Genomic DNA, 18,942 nt, shown 5'->3' on the forward strand with positions numbered 1-18,942 from the left:
AGACTCCGTACTCGGCCAACAGTGCACTTTAGTCAACCCAGCAAATGGAGCTCCTTTGACCGTTGGATTTACCAGGGATATTTCCGTCCACTGAACATCTGAGCGGGTCAGGCCTTGCAGGTTGACTGGTTAGCTGGTTAGCTGTGAGCCTAGGAACAATATGGTGCGTTTCGGTCGCCTGACGTCCGGCTACAGCTGGGACCTCCTGCCCCTGGACTCTGCCATCCCAGAGTCCTCGGCACCGCCGCAATGTCAGGTGAGATGGGCTGGACTGTGCTGCCTGTTTCTGTTGTCTGTCCTGTCCTGGGGAATGTTAGAGGCCGACATGCTTGGGTCAACTCTCTCCCTTGTGATGGTAAAGGCACAGTCCTCCATAGAAGATGTGTGATTAATGTGCGAATGTTTCCTTTTATGACCTGCCTGTTTGACGGCGCTTGCCTGTCAGTGATGGGCGGCTCTTTTCCCAGAATCGGTTCCTTCAGGTTGAAACATGTGAATTAGTCTTACCTTTTGAATTTCTATGCTTTTGCAAAACGGTGTAAATTTCTATGTTGTAGTCTATGACACCCCTGTATAGTACACATTTGACAGATGGTGCTGTCCCCCCCCCCCCCAATGCTATAAAGCATTACCAGTTATCATAGTTTGCATTAATAATGATAAACTCATAATTTTGACGCATTGATGTGACTTGTATGGAGGTAGGCTATGTAAGCTCAATATGATGGTACACAAATCCTTTCCGCAACATCGTATAGAGCAAAAAGAACAACAGATCGTTGGTCAAATGTCGCTGTCACTGAGCATTTGAGTACTTCTATTCTTCATTGTCCGTTCATACCGTCCTGTTGTATTTAATCCACCAGGATACATGTTTGGGTGTGTATGTATGTGTGTGTGATTGTGTTTGCACACACGCACAGGCGTGTGTGTTTATGCATGACTGTGTGTGGGCGCTTGCCACTGACTGACTGACTGACTGCATCTATATGTGTGTGTGTGTTGTGTGTGTTTGCATGCGAGAGCTACTCTAATTCGAACAGTGTATGGGGATTTGAGTGCCTCGAGTGGACGTGTCTGAGGACCTCCAAGATCGTTTGACGCTCTAAAAGTGATTTTAAAACATTGTTTTGAGCATCTAGAGCAGGGATGGGTAACTGGCGGCCGACTGAGTGAGGATGACTGAGTGAGGCCCGCACATAATTAAAATATATTAAAAAAAATAATAATAATAATTTTTTATCGAGTTACAGAAAACTCGGTCAAGAAAGATGAGAAGAATTCATAGAATTCAAAGGCAAACCCATGCGTCTAGTTTGCTTAGAAACTTATGGAGTCAGTTTCCTGCCATAATTCAAACCTGAAAAAAAAAGTTTCAAAGGCTTGTAAGTCTGGGTTTGAAAACTCAACACCTTGTAATAAAGGTTTTGCAACACTGAAAAAAGAGATTATAACCTGAAAAAAAATATAACTAAAATTCAAACATCTGTAAACATGATTTTGTGTTCTATTTTATCTTCTTCATCATTTTCACCAACACATTTTCAAAGTTCAAACAATTTCACCAGCGCATTTGCAGAGTTTCAAATCTGGCACTGTTCTAACAGTATATTTCATTGTTGCCCGGTTTTGAAACCTTGTAAATGGGATTCTGCAAACAGGTGTTCATACATTGAGAAATACGTTTTGAAAGGTTGAATATTTAGTTTTAAAAACTTGTAAAGGTGTACGTTAACGACATTACAACGTATTTTTTCAGAACTGACTTTTCAGCACTGACTTTTCAGAGATTTGACCACACAGGCGCAAGCTTTGAGTCACGTGAATATTGGCAGTGTTCTGACGCCACTCGTTTTGAAACTCCTGACAGTCGAATCTGAAAACGTTCCTGGGGGCCGGACCATTTAGCTCTAAACCTATTGTTTGCTCTCGGCTGACGTACATTCCAATCACATGTGAAGTTCACCGGGCTGTGCGTGATTGACAGTGCTCTGCCGATGACACAAATAACAAGCGACTTTCGCGGTTGATTTTGATTTCCATTTTCTGGAACCATGGCTGTTTCCCAAAGTGAAGGCGACAGCCTTGCTAGGACGCGTCCTTGCTAGTCGCGTCCTATGGAGATGAGACTCTGGTTCCAGAAAATGGAAATCAAAATCAACCCGTTGTTATTCGTGTCATCGGCAGAGCACTGTCAATCAAGAACAGCCCGGTGAACGGCACATGTGATTGGAATGTACGTCAGCCGAGAGCAACCAATAGGTTTAGAGCTAAATGGTCCCGCCCCCAGGAACGTTTTCAGATTCGACTGTCAGGAGTTTCAAAACGAGTGGCGTCAGAACACTGCCATTATTCACGTGACTCAAAGCTTGCGCTCAAATCTCTGAAAAGTCAGTGCTGAAAAGTCAGTTCTGAAAAAATACGTTGCAATGTCGTAAACGTACACCTTTACAAGTTTTTAAAACTAAATATTCAACCTTTCAAAACGTATTTCTCAATGTATGAACACCTGTTTGCAGAATCCCATTTACAAGGTTTCAAAACCGGGCAACAATGAAATACACCGTTAGAACAGTGCCAGATTTGAAACTCTGCAAATGCGCTGGTGAAATTGTTTGAACTTTGAAAATGTGTTGCTGAAAATGATGAAGAAGATAATATAGAACACAAAATCATGTTTACAGATGTTTGAATTTTAGTTTTATTTTTTTTCAGGTTATAATCTCTTTTTTCAGTGTTGCAAAACCTTTTTTACAAGGTGTTGAGTTTTCAAACCCAGACTTACAAGCCTTTGAAACTTTTTTTTTCAGGTTTGAATTATGGCAGGAAACTGACTCCATAGAAACTATTATCAGTCATTAAAGATATCCACTTAAGTCGCCACTACAACTACTACAACTGTAATGAATATCATGCTTGTTGGGTTTGAGTTCATTGAGTTGTTGCACTCAATGTTGGGCCACTGTTTTTCAGTTTTGTGACATCATTGAATGATGATGTATGTGAGCCCTTTGCACTGATAAAAATACTACCCATTCATGTGGCTGTTTGAGCATGGAAAACATGAAATTAATGTATGTTGGTTCAATTAAAATACCGTACATAGGTTATGTTTCTGGAAGATCTTTTAGTTAGTGGCCATCCTCAAAATGCACCAGAATACAGGAAATCATATCTACCAAATACAAAATTGTGTAGCTTCTCTCAGCTCACGTTTTGTTGAAGTGTGCAGTCATGTGGCCCTCTGATGGTTATGATGAAAAATGTGGCCGTCCTTATCATGAAAGTTGCCCATCCCTGATCTAGAGCATTGTTTTGATAGTTCCCATATCGTGCTCCTGCTTCAGGTTCATGTGGTTAAACGTGTGTTTCTGCGACACAGTTTTATTATTATCGCCTAAAGTCTGGATTATTGGCAGACAGTTGTCCTGGGTGGCCTCAGCCTGCAGAAAGGGTCCACTGTGTCGACCATCTGCACGGTTCCCCTTCCCGGCTGCTGAAGCCCCAATGTGACGCGTCTTAGGAAGGGTTTGTGTCACAGCCTTCACCCGTCGTTAATCAGCCGGCCTGATCAAGGGCTCCTTATCTGGGGGCCGGCGTAAACAAAGGCAGGGGTGGGGATGGTGCGGAGAGGGGGGGGGGGGGGGGGGCCGACTACCTTAACTGTGGAACCACATTATTTATTTTCAATACGATCTCCTCCTGGCAGTGGGGGGAAGGGTACCTTAAAACAATGTTCCCCCCCCCGCTTCCTCATCCTCCGCCAAGGTTAACGCCACAAATGCTAACGATAAGATAAAGCACCCAGACTTGATATCATTAACCTGCCCCCCCCCCCGCCGCCCCCCATCACCTCCAGGTCCACAGCAGCGCTTTCGGTTCCCAGAGCTGTCAACTCCGGGACATGTCGGGGGGCCCGCCAACACTTGCCCGGGCGGAGGTGTGTACATAGGCAGGGACTGGAGGAAACGCGGTAAACTGCTCCTGCACGTTCTGTTGACTCTATAGGATCATTTACGGCTCGACACTAGCAGCTGCCATGAACAGGGTGGGCGGAATAACAACAACGCTTCCTGAACAAACGCGTGCTTAAGGAATGCCACAAATGTATTTTACAGTGGTTTCTGGTCAGGACTCGCGTCCACCTGCTTTTGAGGATGTGTTTTGTTGCAGTAATTAACGGAATATACACTTTTAACGCTTAAACTTGGATTTCCATGAAGGCGCACCATAAGGTTCATCCCTGACAAATTTAACTTTTATTACGAGGGAAAGTCCAAAGGTTTTTTTTTTGGCCCAAAAATTCTGCTTCTTGGAAGTACTTGGACAACTGTTGACCATCACAACAAGGCCTTCCTCCTAGGGTTTATTGGCTTCAGAAGACCAACAACGCCTCGGGGACTTCTGAAAATGTCCATGGTGTCCATTGCTTTTGTTTTTGTTTACTGTAGAATACCCCATAATCCCACCGGACCCCATTGCCACCACAGCTAGCTGGTGTCTGTTCTGCAATTGGGCAATAGTTGCAATGATCAGGGGGGGGTGGGGGGGGCAGTGCTTTGGTAAGAAATCATAAGCTGGGCGACAGACAAGAGAATAGGAAATAGCAAGGGGATCTCCACAGCACCAGGACGTGTGCCCCCAAGCCCCCCCCCCCCCTCCCCCAAGCTGTCGCTCTACAACTCCGCCTCCGTTTATGGAAATCGGCCGCGCTTTTCTTTTTTCTTCCCCCTCTCTTCCTCCCTACTGCTAAGTGTGACCCCACCTCCGTTTTCCTGTCCCAACACAATAAGGGCCGGCCCTTCCAGGTTGCTATGACATCGAGCCAGTGTCGGTGTGCAATGCAGGCTGTTTGAACTGGGAGGACGTAATCCATGGCCATCGTGTCCCTAAAAAAAATAAGAGAGAAATCCCAGGATCGAGAGAATCGACAGAAACCCAGCCGAGCACGCTGCAGTGGGACAGTATCCAAAGCTCGGTGTTAGGAGACCCTTCTGAATGGACGTGTAGCCTCTGGCTGTTTGTGCGGTTCCAACTCCCCTCCCTGGGTGTGTGTTGGTGTCCACACCGTGACCCCGGCAGTAGTGAAGCCGGTGCGGGGTGGTTCTGAGAGGGGCCGGCGGCTGGACGCCTCACGGGCTGTACTCTGAGTCCGCCTGAAGGATTAGGATGGTGTTTGAGATGCGTCTAGCTTCATTGGTGAGTAGCATGACGGCTGATCTGTTGCTCTATTCTCTGTTGCTCTAATTAAGTTAAGGAATGACCAGGACGCCTTTTCCTTTTCATTGCATAGTTTTTGTGCAAGGTTTTTATCGATCTTTTTATCCAACTTTAGTCCTCTTTGTTGTGTTCTAAATTTTGAAAACAAGTTTATATTCGAAATGCGAATTTTTTATTTTTTTATTTCTTAGATTTTGCTTAAACTGCTAGAAGCCATACAGCAATACTCTGCATAAAAACTGCATTTATCCTCAAGGGGCAATCCTGGAAGCAGGTTTGGTAAATAGAGTACATGATGGAAAACCAGTGGCAACGGTACCGCATAGGGCAGGGAAAATACATGAGCATGGCCGTGAGTGTGCCATTGGTCAACAGTAATTCCTCTACTCCCCTGTCCAGTGTTGAGTTATCAGCCAAACCAGATCCACTGGGAAGCCAAGCAGAATCTGAGTGTTTCCTCACACCTGTGACCTCAGTCGGATTTCCCCAGAAAAATCCCTCATTCAATATTTGCTGACCAAGGCATCTAAATATGGAACTCCAAACACTTGATGATGATGAATGGATGAATGACTTGGGGGGAACACCTCTTCACGCAAGTCTACATTACCAGTCCCCTCCTTTTTAAAACAAAATAGTTGTTGTAATTGAAGGCATCACGACGAATGGTAACTTTAAGCTACTTCAGTAAATAGCTCCCATCATAGTCGAAGCACATCATGTACAACTCTAATGAGTCTGCAACATGCAGCCCACGTAATGCCTCCTTCAAACCAAACAAAAGAGCCACACTTGGCGTCTGCATCGGATGCGTGTATCCGCTACCCGGCCGTGTTCACAATAACATCTTGCACAGATTGCATCGGGGGAGGTCACTTTGAATCTTAATTGTAGACTAGTAGGGTTCGGTAGGGTAGATTGCCCCGTGTCTCCTGAGCAGAGCGTTCTTCAGCACTGCCACGCACCACGTCGCCGAACCACAACAACTGCTTCCTCAGATACCGCCACGCCACCCGCTTGTTTGCTTTGCCACCGCTCCTAAAGTAAGAGTGTGTGTGTGTGTAGGGGAGGGTGTGTGATGCCGTACTGACAGGGTAACAATGGAGGAGACCACACAATGCTCAGACCCCTGGCCCTCCTTGGGCCCGACCCTACGTCTGTGTATATGTCTCTGTCTCTCTGTCTGCCTCTCTCGCTCGCTCTCTCTCTCTTGCTCTCTCTCACTCTTGCTCTCTCTCTCTCGCTCTCTCTCTCTTGCTCTCTCTCTCTCACTCTTGCCCGCTCTCTCTCTCTCTCTCTCTCTCTCTCTCTCTCTCTCTCTCTCTCTCTCTCTCTCTCTCTCTCTCTCTCTCTCTCTCTCTCTCTCTCTCTCTCTCTCTCTCTCTCTCTCTCTCTCTCTCTCTCTCTCTCTCTCTCTCTCTCTCTCTCTCTCTCTCTCTCTCTCTCTCAGGTTCTTGTTGTGATGTAAGCGGTATTCCCTAAGACAGGAAGCGGGCATTCCTTCTTTCCTTCCTGCAGTGGAAAGACGGTCCGTTCAGAGCCTTTAACGGTCCTGCTGATGTCACCTCCTTGTAGAATCCCCCCCCCTTCCAAAAGCCGGTTTCCTGTTGATCCCGTCTGTGCTCACTTCCCTCATCGTCTCTGTGGAAGGCGCTTGACGTCATCGCGCGGAGCACCGGTCGCATAACCACCTCGCTGTCCTCTTGCGCTTTTCCTTTCTCCATGTCTTTGTTTGTGACACGCGTTAACGTATCTTCCCCCCCCCCGTGCCATGCAGGGTCATCAGGCCAGACGGAGGAAGAACATCACCGAGTTCCTGGGAGACTCCAACATCCCGTCTCCGGACTCCCTGAGCCAGATGGGCACGCCGCTGCCAGGCGTGGGGGCAGGGCCCGACAACTGGAAGAACCGCGCCGCAAGCCGCTTCAGCGGCTTCTTCGGCTCCACCGCCGGGGCCGGCGCCTTCGGCAAGGTACGGACCAAGAACACACCCCTCGACATGGGTTAGGGGGTTCGATTCCCATGCCCCGTGCTTGGTACTGTAAGAGTTTAATGAAAGGGTCCGCCTCAAGGCATGTGTATGTTATGGCAGGGTATTGATTCTGTTCTGAAGCATTGAGACCATTGTAGTAGGTGGTGGTGGTGTTGGTGGTGTTACGCCCATACAAGCCAACCAACTGGCCATTAGAGGCAGCGGTTGAAGTGTGTGAGGGGAGGCTTCCCCTGCACACTCTGACCTACATACTTCACATTTCTGTCATGTATTAGGATTTCCTTTTAAGTTTATACACAAGGTGATTGAAGTTTCAATTGACCCAGTCCCTGAAGTCTGTTGATAGTCTGCAAAAAAACTACAATTAAAATGACAAAACACACACAAAATAATAACACACGCACACAAACACACACAAACAAAGGACCGGCGACACAGGAACACACACATGCCCCCACACACAGTCCTATTGTCTTTGCGATGCCTGAGGTCACATCCTGCACAGTAGCAGATGTTTGACTCTGAGCGTGTCTGTCAGTCACCTGTCAGGGAGCAGTTCATCTCCCCTCACTCTGCCCAGCACCTCTCACCCCCTTCCCCCCCAACTCGCCGCCATAACGCCACCCCGGCCCTGCTCCAATAAAACAAGCGCCTTTCAAAGAAAGACAACCTCATCTTTAAAACACTCGGCACAAGATGACATCACCGTTTTCGGTTAAATCCCGGGCGATGATCCAGATCTGTCGTGGTGCTCAGGCATCACCCCTGACAACCCGAGCCCCCCCCCCCCCCTCTCCCTGTGCCCTCCATTGTTCTGAGGTCTCAACCCACAGAGCTCATTTTCATAACTACATAAGAGTGGGCCGACAGCAGGCCACGGAGAGGTGGAGTGTACTCGGGGGCTGGCGCCTGCGAGCAGAGGGATATGCTAACGCGCGTGTCCTCCCCTACAGTTTCAAAAGGAACAATGGCGTCCCTCCCACTGTAGGAATAGGGTGTCTTCTTCTTGCTGTCATGCTGTTGGGTTTCTAATTGGCTCTAATTCAGCTGAACCCCCCCCCCCGCTTATGTTGAGTTGAACTTTGGCCATGTAGCGTAGTAATCGTCTGATATTTATATTTTTTCTCTTGTCCTTTCTTTGTCACATTTTCCCTCTCAATTTCTTTATTTAATTCATTTTCGATCTCCTTTCCCCTTTATTTTTGTTATCCTTCTTTCTCTTTCTTATTTCTCTTCCCTCCTTCTTTCTTTATTTCTCTCCTTTGTCCTCTCCCTCCCTCTCCCTTTCCTTCCCTCCCTCCCCCCCTCTCTCCCCCCCCGGTAGGAGCTGGACCGCGGGGAGCAGCTCCAGAACAAGCTGAGCTCCTACCAGCTGTTCGGCCTGCCCAAGGTGCCGCGGCAGCTCGCCTTCCACCAGGACGCCTGGGGGGAGGACGAGGACGAGGAGACCAACCTGGCCCTGGAGGACAGCTGGCAGACCCTGCTGGACAGCCCCGAGGTAGACCCCCGCAGACACACTCGCACTCTCACACTCACACTCACTCGCACTCACACTCTCACACTCACTCTCACACACACTCACACTCTCACACACACTCACTCTCACACACACTCACTCTCTCACACACACATGCACTCTCACACTCACTCACTCTCTCACATTCTCACACTCATTCACTCTCTCACACTCTCACTCACTCACTCTCTCACACACACACACACACGCGCGCGCGCGAGTGTCGATGAAGGAGTCCAGTCTCTCATGCTGTAGTTTAGTGAGCCCCCTCTGATGGGAAACACTAGCTCAGAAGTATGGATGTCATCAAAATACGTGGTTTTGACTTTCTCTTAAATTAAACCTTGACTCCCGTTTGACCTGCCTGGTCTCTTTGCACATCCCGTATGACTCAAGAGTTCCAGTGCACAGGCTGATAGACGGTTTATGGCAGCTGTTATCGATTTACCTTGTGATAAACTGTCTGTGAATCGTCTGCTCTGGAACAAAGACACCCTGTGCTTTTTTGTGTGCGTGTGTCTGTTTGTGTGTGTAAGTGTGTTTTTGTGTGCGTGTAAGAGTTGCTGTACTATGGAATTGAGGATCATGGGATTCCTACAAGCTGTCCCTCTGATTAGTTAGATCCTGAGTGGCCATTGTCCTGCTATTGAGTGTGTTTATCATCTTGTGCTAATATTGGTCCACAATGTGTTCACATCTCCTGCCTGTAAACCACACAGTATGTGATATATAGCCCACTCTGATAAGGCACATACCTCACTGTCTTGTTTTATGATGCGATGCACATGTGTAACCTATTGTGTGTGTGTGTGGCTGAAGGTGCTGACCAGGCGACAGTTCCACCAGCAGGAGGCGATCTGGGAGCTGCTTCAGACCGAGGCCACGTACATCAAGAAGCTCAGAGTCATCACCGATGTAAGTCAGGGGTCAGCAAGGACAGCGTCTGCACGCACACCAGAGAAAACTGTAGAAGGCCAGACTGAGGGGCAGGTCGCATGTTGATGCTTGATGAGTCACGCCGCACTACCTCGCTGACTGACTAACCTGGCCTTGCCCCCCCCCCCCCTCCAGTAGTCAAGGTCTCAAATAGAAAGGTTCGATTTTTCCAGCGTTCGATAACTTTCGGTAACCTGGGATTCCTGGCAGGATTGTGTCTGTGTGACGGTCGGGAAGAATGTGATCATGCCCACTTACTTCAGCCATACTGAATTGTCGAGACACTCATGAAAGGTCCAAACCTTAGTGAACCATCCCGATCCTAATGACCTCTGGTTGGATCGGTTCTTGGGACATGGTGATCTTTGTTTTTATTATGCACTTATTATTTATGTTGATCTCTCTCTCTCCCTCTCTCCCTCTCCCTCCCTCTATGTCTCTCTCCCGCCCCGGGCAGCTGTTCCTGAGCGGCCTCCTCAACCTGCAGGAGAGCGGCCTGCTGACGGAGGTGGACCCCACCAAGATGTTCAGCAACATCCAGGACCTGGTGCGCCTGCACACGGCCCTGTGGGGCCAGGTGATGCTGCCCGCCCTGCAGCAGGCGCGGCAGGCCCGGGCCCTGCTGGACCCCGTGGCCCTCCACCACGGCTTCAACACGGTGAGTGGAGCCGGGGCCCCGACATTGATACCGCCGTCCGGCCATTCTGTACACGGACGCGTCGGTTGTTCATCGTCAACAGAGATGAGAGAGGAGGGAGGAGACTTGTTTAACGCACATTGGCTGGTCAACCCTACGATGCAGAGCTGCAAATCAGTTGAATACTGGATATGATATAAATGATCATATTTCGTGATGCCAAATTAATTAAATAAATCACAGTCTTGCGGCATTGTATTGCTGGGGACTCGTCGTCATCCTCATCTGATGAACTCAGTCGTCATCATCTCAAGAACCCTAACCCTCACAACAGTATTATGAGCAATAGAGAACCCTGACCCTCACAACATAATTATTATTATCAGTAAAGAACCCTAACCCGCACAACAGTATTATTTTCAGTAGAACCCTAACAACAGTATTCATCGCCTGGTGTTTCTTGTGTCCAGTTTGGCTCAAGGTTCCAGCCCTACATCCGCTACTGCATGGAGGAGGAGGCCAGCATGGAGTACATGCGCACGCAGCACCGAGACAACGAGCTCTTCAGGACCTACGTCACGGTCAGTCCCTCAAACTCACACACACTGTCTCGCTCTCTCTCTACAACCCCGTTACATTGAATGGGGCCACCCACTTGGCGTCAAGCACTGGTTATTGCTAATTAGCTCAAATTGGCACACGCATTAGCCAATCAGAAAGAGCGAAGGAAGTTCTCTGTCTTTGTCTGTCTGTCCGTGCGTCTGTCGGTCTCTCTGTCTGGGTTCCATCTTGACTGTGTGCGTCTGTCCTCTCTTCAGTGGGCAGAGACCAAGAAGCAATGTAACCGGCTGAAGCTGGCGGACATGCTGGCCAAGCCTCACCAGAGGCTGACCAAGTACCCCCTGCTGCTGAAGAGCATCCTGAAGAAGACGGACGACCCGGACGCCCGCGACCTGGTCAGCAGCATGGTGAGTTGCACCCCCTACCCAGGGTCCACGCAGGGGGGGGGGCGGGGGGGGTTATCCCCATGTCACTGGTTGAACAGAATAACACTGCCTCGGGGCAGGATCCACTAGTGGGTAGGATGTGTGACGTCCAGCCCGTCTGGGAACCAGAGCTTACCTTGCGTGGGCATCCAAGAGCAAGGTTCTGAGATGAAGTCGTCTTGAACAGAGGCTCTTGGGAGCGTAACCTGAGCTGAGGTGAACTGTTGTGTTTCTTCTTGATAGGTGGTCTCGGTGGAGTGCTTCATCAACAGCGTGGACTCCCAGATGCGCCAGCGGCAGGACAAGCAGAAGCTGGCCACCATGTCGGCCCGCATCGAGTCGTACGAGGCCGTGGAGGGCAGCAGCGAGGAGGTGGAGAAGGTCAGAGCGTGTTCTATGATCCTCTCCCATCGCCCTCTCCTCTCTCAAGTGCATTAAGTTGGAAAGGATTCGTTTGCATTTTTATTTATTTTTTTTTAACATTGGATTGAAATTCCTCTCATAGATCCTGAAAGACTTCAACCACTTCGACCTGATGGCGCCCATGAGGGGTACAACGCCAGACGAGACGCGGCAGCTCCACCTAGAGGGCGCGCTGAGAATGAAGGAGGGGAAGGACAGCCGGGTAGGAACACTACCTCCTCAACAGCCTCTTAGTAGAGCTGCAGTTACTGAGCTGTGTTCTTGTAGAGCTGCGTTAAGAGAGCCGGTTTGGATGCGGGGGTTCTAATGTGGTGGCTGTTTCCCGTTCTGCAGATGGAGGTGTACTGCTTCCTGTTCACCGACCAGCTGCTCATCACCAAGAGCGTGAAGCGGGTGGAGAAGGTGAAGGTCATCCGCCAGCCACTCCTCGTGCACAACGTGGTCTGCAAGGAGCTCAAAGACCCCGGTGAGGCCTTCTGCTGCATTACACACGCGCACGTGGCCCAAGGTGGCCCAACACAAAAGAGCCTTTTAGACCCGCATATCATTGTACTTTAACTAGAGTTTTTGAAAGTCTTGTATTTGTTGACTTTTTTTCTTTGTTCAGTAACACTTCATCGTCCATACTAATTATGTTTTTCTGATTCTGGCATCTTTTACTACTATTGGTTTATTTTTATTCAGTCTTTCATTGATAAATAACCAAATGTGTAAGAAGCAAAATGCCAGGTAGAGAACTCGACATGGACGCGGTTCATTGTTCGCTCTTGCAGTTGTAAAACTACTCACTCCACGTAAACCTCCCCACCTTTTACACATATTGCCTTTTGACTTGGGAATCAAGAAAGAAAGCCACTTTGGTCCAACGGGGAAATGAGTCTACATGCAGGGTCCTATAAATATATCCAATGGTGTCATTTCCTCCTCCTGTCAACAGCGTTGACTCATGTTGCCTTTATCTTTTCCTGCAGGTTCATTCATCCTCATCTACCTCAATGAGTTCAAGAACGCTGTGGCCGCCTACACGTTCCAAGCCAACAGCGCCACCCAGGGGCGAAGCTGGGTAGATGCCATCTGCAATGTCCAGGTAAAAGGAAAAATCTTAATTTGGCGTCTATGTATCCATTATTTTATGTTAATCTATTTGTTAATACAGTAATACACTGATTATTAAATTGTTGTTAATGTTGATTTTTATGGTGTTGTAGTAGTAAACTATATCTTGAAATAAGTTTAGCATTTTAGATATTCTTTCATAATTTTGAGGATCACTATGACTTTATTATTTTGAATACATAATCAATCAATCAATATCCTTTTATTTAACCAGGCAACAATTCATTGAGGTTAAAATCTCTTTTCCAAGAATGACCTTGCCAAGAAGGCAGCCCTATGATAATAGTGATCTACAGAGGTGTTAAAGCTGCTGTTCCACCCCTCTGGGTCCATGACGCTCCTCTGAGAGGGACCAGGGGGGGGTGGTTCCCAGCGTCTGTGTGTGTGTGTGTGTGTACTGATGTGTGCTGGCCCGGTTGACCCTCTGCAGAACCAGCTCCAGAAGCTCCGGGCTGCCGAGCTGCTGCGGCTGCAGAACAGCCCCCCCCCCGTAGCCCGGGGGCCGGAGGAGGAGGAGGACGCCAGCAGCAACTCCCCCGCCAGCTCCCCCTCGCTCCGACACACAGACCAGCCGAGCAGCAGGTAACCCACACACACACGCGCACACAGACACACTTGCCCTCTTCCATACGCCCAGCCGTGTCCCATTTATGTTCTTGAATTGCGTCTCTGTGGGTTACTATTTGTTTTTGGAATATATTGATAACATTTTCCGTGTCTGGGTTCAATTAATTTTCTGACAGACCCTCGTCTTCTGTCAGCCAATCGGACGGCTCGACGGAAACCCTGTCGGTGATGGACATCGAGGAGCTGTCCGAGCCCCCCACCCCCACCCCCACAACGGCCCTGGGCGGCCCCAGCAGGCCGCTGCAGGCCCCCGAGCTAGCGGGCCACCAGCGTTTCCACGGCAGCCTCCCCCAGGACCTCAATCGGGAGCGGGGCCCGGGGGCCGACGGGCCGGAGCCCGACCCCCAGTGCCGCTCCCGCTCCATGGACAGCGCCTACGGGACCCTCTCCCCGGAGTCCCTCCTGAAGGAGCTGGGGGCCCGGCCCGGCCACAGCGAGGGCGAGGACTCGGAGGAGGACGAGGGGGGGGAGCGGCGGGACGCCCCGGGAGGAGAGCCGCAGGAGGAGGAGGACGGGGAGCAGTTTAAAACAGAGGTAGAGGAGGCGCCGCGGCATGAGCAGGAGGAGGAAGAGGAGGAAGAGGAGGAGGAGGAGGAGGAGGACTCGACCTCGCTGGGCTCCCAGCTCTCCGTGGTCCAGGCCTCTAAACCGCGGCGGCGGCCTCACGTCCTGCCCCGCGTCCGCTGCCTGCAGGGGCCCCCCGCCCTCACCGTCTCCCGCTCGGAGGACAACCTCCTGCAGCGCTGGCACGGCGGCGGGGAGTCGGCGGAGTCCCGGGGCGCGCTCGGCAGCCCGTCGGAACGCAGCCCATTGGCCGGCGACGGCCCCCCGCCGTCGATGGTGCACAGCCGGAGCCTGACGGAGCTGGGCCACCACAACGGCATGGAGCTCCTGCTCCAGTCCGAGCCTGTGCCGTCCGGCGACGGGCGCCCCCCCGCCAAGAAGGTGGACGCCACCCTGAGGCGAGCGGAGGCCCGGAGGGCGGCGGCGGCGGCGCAGGCCGGCCTGTCGGACAACCCCTCGGGAGACGCGGCCACGGAGGCGACGGCGCCGCCGGCCCCCGCCTCGCTAGAGGTGAGGCGGGGGCCGGCGGCGGTGGTGGTCGACGGCGTGGGAGAGACCTCCGTGAAGAGCAGGAAGTCGCCGGGCCCGCAGCACAAGAAGCTGACTGTGGCGCAGCTGTACCGGATACGCACCACCCTGGTCCTGAACTCCACACTCACTGCGTCGTGAGTTGCATTTCCTGTTTTCTTTTCCTTCTCTCGTGCCTTGTGCCTTCTGCTCCAGCTCTTTTCAAATCACGGTTATTAATGGTTGTTGTGTCGCTCGGAACCCACCTAACCTTGTGTCTTTTCTTTATCCTAGGGAGGTATAACCACTGTGGCGAAACAGCCTCCCGCGGGCCATGAATAAGGAGCAAACACTTCTTTTTGAGTCTCATGTGGCTGGACTGAAAATTCCTATTGACACAAATGCACTCTCTCTCGCTGCCCTCTCCCTTCCGGTGTGACCGTGGATAAGCCGTGGGACTCTCCTTACCGTTGACTTTGCTTTGGGACGATAACAAACCCCCTCGTTTTTTCTCCAGTTGCATTGGTTTCCTATTGTTTCTCTATTGGCACAGAGGGGGAGAGGAGAGTGAGACATTAACTGCTTTGCACTTTGTTTGATAAGTAGCATTTAAAGGGGCTGGATCCTTGATGTTGAACTGGGACCGGGGGTGGAATACAAGACATGAAGGTGCTGCAGGCCCCATCGAGCGAGTTGGACAGGGGATGCGTGAATGAATGCGAGAGAGGGAGAGAGGGAGAGAAGAAGAAGCCATGGTCTCTCTGCCTCATCCGGCTCCAAAGCCCAGTCTGGGCAGGGGGTACGTGGGGCACGGGCTGGATGGTCAGCCAAAGCTCCCAGTCCACATACCTTTCACACAAGTCACGGGGAAAGGGCCACGCAGCTCCCACAGTACCAAAGTACCGAATGGCACCCACCAATCGCTTTAGTATTTATACTGCTCCTCGGTCTCTTTGAGAAAAGAGAGAATAAATTAATCTTGCACAATTATCTTTGTTAGGTAGAAGAATCACTAAGGGGTGAAATTATATTTAGAGTGACACGATGAATTTCAATCAAATTGTTTGCCGTTTTGTGTCTCCACTGTGTATGACTGCGTGCGTGCGTGTGTGTGTGTGTGTGTGCGCGTGCGAGTGCATGGGTTTGTGTGTGTGTGCAAGTGTGCGAACGCATGAGCGTGTGTCTGCGTGCGTGTATGCATGGTTGTGCGTTCGTATCAGTGAGTGAAAGATACAGTCCATTATTCCTGACTGAACCAAATGTATTTTGCATCTGTGAATTATTTGCTAGCATGCCCAAATTGATTTGGAGGCAGACTTGGTAGCCAGTAGAAGCTAACCCAAGAGAATAACGGTCACAGCCACCTGATACAGTATCTGTTTATGTCATGAGACGGCCACGAGATGCAAATCGGTCCAGTAATTAGTTACTGGAGTTTGGTGATGAACTGATGACAAGTTGGTTTTGTATTAAGCACAGGGATGAAAAGGAGCCGTTGAATTGACTGATGAGTTAAGAGCGGTTCCATAGGCTTAATGGTGGTTTCTACTCTATTGCCCTGGAAGGATAGGACAACAGACACATTAGTCCACCCCGATGAATTAACATTCTCACACACTGATAGCTTCTACAACCCAAAGGTTTCCCCAACCAAATAGGTTAACTTTGTTTACTTTTAGTTTGTCTATTTGAAATATTGTAATATTTATTATGCCTGCGCTATCTATAAATATCTATATCTATTCCTATGTCTTTATATAGATATAGATCTATATCTGTATAGATATAGTTATATATAGTTTTCCATAAGGATTTTTGTTTTTGTCTGTGTAGTCTTAATAATTGTTGTCTCGTTTTCTCGTCAGGCTATCATGTACTGCTATGAACCAAAATGATTTGTGGCCCCTTTCAGGAATGTCTCTTTAAGTGTCTTACAAAATAAAACAAAAATGCTAAAAATATGTATGTGGTAATCCTTGTTTGAATGTTTTAATCCGTTGTAATGGAGCAGGTTTCTGGGAGCCTGTGGTTTGGGTTCCCACAGGTCATTTTCATACAGCTAAAACAAATGTCAAAAGAACACATGTGTCAGCAGAGCGTGGATTAATACGTCATGTGAAGACTGGGTTGGTGGTGTGGACGCAATTGAACTGTTGAGTGAGACGGGAGTGCACAGGTTTGTAGTGATACCAAAGAAGGGAGTTCTATCTAGTTATTTTCTTCTTCGTTGTGGGGGCGGTTCTCGGAAAGTACTGCACTGCGCAATACCTGACCATGTGGGTCGATGCCCCCCTCCGTGTGTGTGTGTGTGTGTGTGTGTGTGTGTGTGTGTGTGTGTGTGTGTGTGTGTGTGTGTGTGTGTGTGTGTGTGTGTGTGTGTGTGTGTGTGTGTGTGTGTGTGTGTGTGTGTGTGTGTGTCCTTTACACAGGTGTGCCCCGTCCATTCCTGGCAAAGAGTGTCACCTCATGTCCCAAGTCAGCGCCGTGGCCAAGGTGTATTTACAGGTGATTATATCGGCTAATCTGCGGATTACAGCATGTTGAGGCCACACGGCCCCTAATCCACAGGCAAGTGCGCCCCCCCCCCCCCTTTTTAATCTGGTCCTGGACGCGACCGGGCCCCTCCCCTTCTCACATCTGGCCCCCCATTGGATTAACAGTTGTAATCCTCCATTTTAAAACTATTTTATGATGTTCTATGGCTGATATGCGGGTCTTTAATTATTAAAATGCAGCTTCCTTTTTTTTTTCGTGAAGTAATTAAACTTTCGGGATCTATTAGCTTGTGGTGGGCCGTAGCCATCTGAACGCAAACATAACAATGCATACACGAATGGTATAAGGTACAGCAGGCGTACAACCACTTTTGGCACTGTACCATGTTCGGCATGGCATTCTTGCCTTCATTTCAACTCTTTTTGTTTGAGTCGACAGGCTTCTGTTGTGAATGGGGACGTTGTTCTTACTGATGCTGCTCTGAATTACTGCTACTGAACGTGTTTGATGTTCAACACTAGACGTTGTTTGAGTGTGTTCTAGTTCTGCATCCCCCACCTTTCCCTTTCTACAGAGAACTTTGTGCATCGGGGGGGCGATGGAGAGCCAACAACATCCACGACATGGCAGATGTCAAAAATCATCCTGTAACAAAAAATGTCAGATTAACACAAAAGGGGCACTTTGGCAAATCCTGATTAAAGGAGCACTTTGGTTTATTAAAACTCCAATGCCAATCCTCTGTACTCTTGGAGCAGGGATTAAAACCAGGTAGACACCATTGTCTGTCTAAAACAATCCCCTGCCCTAAGCTGCGCCCACTTCCTGGTGCCTCCCTGCATTGGTGGGCCGCCAACAGGCTGGTTGGCTGGCCGGTGGGTTGCCTGGGTGTAATCTCAGAGGGGGGCTTATCGGCCACTACTACTACCACACATACACATTCCCATTAATCAACATCATCCCCTTTAGAGGGGCGCGGTTGATTGGATTTGGGGCATGTTTAACAGGAGTGGGGAGGAGGGAAAAAAGGGCAGAGAACATGGGGACTACAGCTTGTTTACAAGGGCTGTGCTGTGAAAAGGCCCAGGGACAAGCAGCAGCCATACGGACTGGATATCCCCTGTGAACAGCTGCCCTCCATCAGTACCAGGCACGAGGTGGGCTTTAGCGGGCCGGTCCCGCTGACCTTCATAGGCATTTATCCTGCTGACCCTCATATGCCATGCTGCTCAGGGGCCCTCGCTGAACATCTGGCCCCTGTGGGCTCCGTTGACGCCTGTCCACCAAACATGACCACCAAGCTAACAGTTCCCAGTATGTGTGTGTGTGTGTGTGTGTGTGTGCGCGCGTGTTTTAAGCAGTTTGGGATCATCGTCCTTGCATCTTGAGATTAGTGTGTCTTGGTTGATAAGGTTGGGTTTATGAAACAGTTTATGTATAAACACAGTTAAGTGTGGCATAATAAGTGATGCCAACTTTCTGTTGGAAGACGGTGGGGGGGTTCGGGTTCACAATCAAGTCGTACAATAGTAGATGCATGGCTTTTTCACACATGTTCCCAATGGAAATTTAACAAATGTGCAATTATTTCATGCACACACACACACACACACACCAAAATTGCACACACCAAATACACGTATGTCAATAGAGTTTCCTAGAATTCAAATGTATTCTGTATTGCAATACTTATGCTCTGTATCGGCAGCACCACTACAGGGTTAATGTATTACCAGCTGCTGTCTGACATAGATTCATACCACATAAGCTAGACATATGTTTAGGGGATCAAACCCTCAGGAAAGTTGTGTTGTTTCATAAATTGTGAGAGCATAAGGTCCCATTTTTCATGTGGCAGATAAAATCCTCACCTCAATAATTGTATCAGTTGATAAGAAGCTTACTGTTATTTCAATATTGT

General features: G+C 49.4%; 1 protein-coding gene across 4 annotated transcripts in view; it reads left to right on the top strand.

The window, feature by feature from the left end:
* plekhg5b (pleckstrin homology domain containing, family G (with RhoGef domain) member 5b) overlaps positions 1-16,486 on the top strand; it is a 54,282-nt gene extending 37,796 nt beyond the window's left edge. For 3 of the 4 annotated variants that reach the window (XM_030355801.1, XM_030355831.1, XM_030355820.1), the window contains 13 exons: positions 6,998-7,192; positions 8,538-8,711; positions 9,549-9,644; positions 10,123-10,323; positions 10,773-10,883; positions 11,121-11,270; positions 11,532-11,669; positions 11,794-11,913; positions 12,045-12,177; positions 12,683-12,798; positions 13,258-13,409; positions 13,571-14,683; positions 14,820-16,486. In XM_030355801.1, coding sequence (XP_030211661.1) covers positions 6,998-7,192; positions 8,538-8,711; positions 9,549-9,644; positions 10,123-10,323; positions 10,773-10,883; positions 11,121-11,270; positions 11,532-11,669; positions 11,794-11,913; positions 12,045-12,177; positions 12,683-12,798; positions 13,258-13,409; positions 13,571-14,683; positions 14,820-14,829 — 2,709 coding nt within the window. In that variant the 3' untranslated portion in view covers positions 14,830-16,486. Of the gene's footprint in view, positions 1-6,997; positions 7,193-8,537; positions 8,712-9,548; positions 9,645-10,122; positions 10,324-10,772; positions 10,884-11,120; positions 11,271-11,531; positions 11,670-11,793; positions 11,914-12,044; positions 12,178-12,682; positions 12,799-13,257; positions 13,410-13,570; positions 14,688-14,819 lie in introns of those variants that run through there. The other variant, XM_030355812.1, reaches the window with a different exon arrangement.
* The last annotated feature ends 2,456 nt before the right edge of the window (positions 16,487-18,942 follow it).

Source organism: Gadus morhua, chromosome 1 (genome assembly GCF_902167405.1).
Source record: "Gadus morhua chromosome 1, gadMor3.0, whole genome shotgun sequence".
Classification (NCBI taxonomy): domain Eukaryota; kingdom Metazoa; phylum Chordata; class Actinopteri; order Gadiformes; family Gadidae; genus Gadus; species Gadus morhua.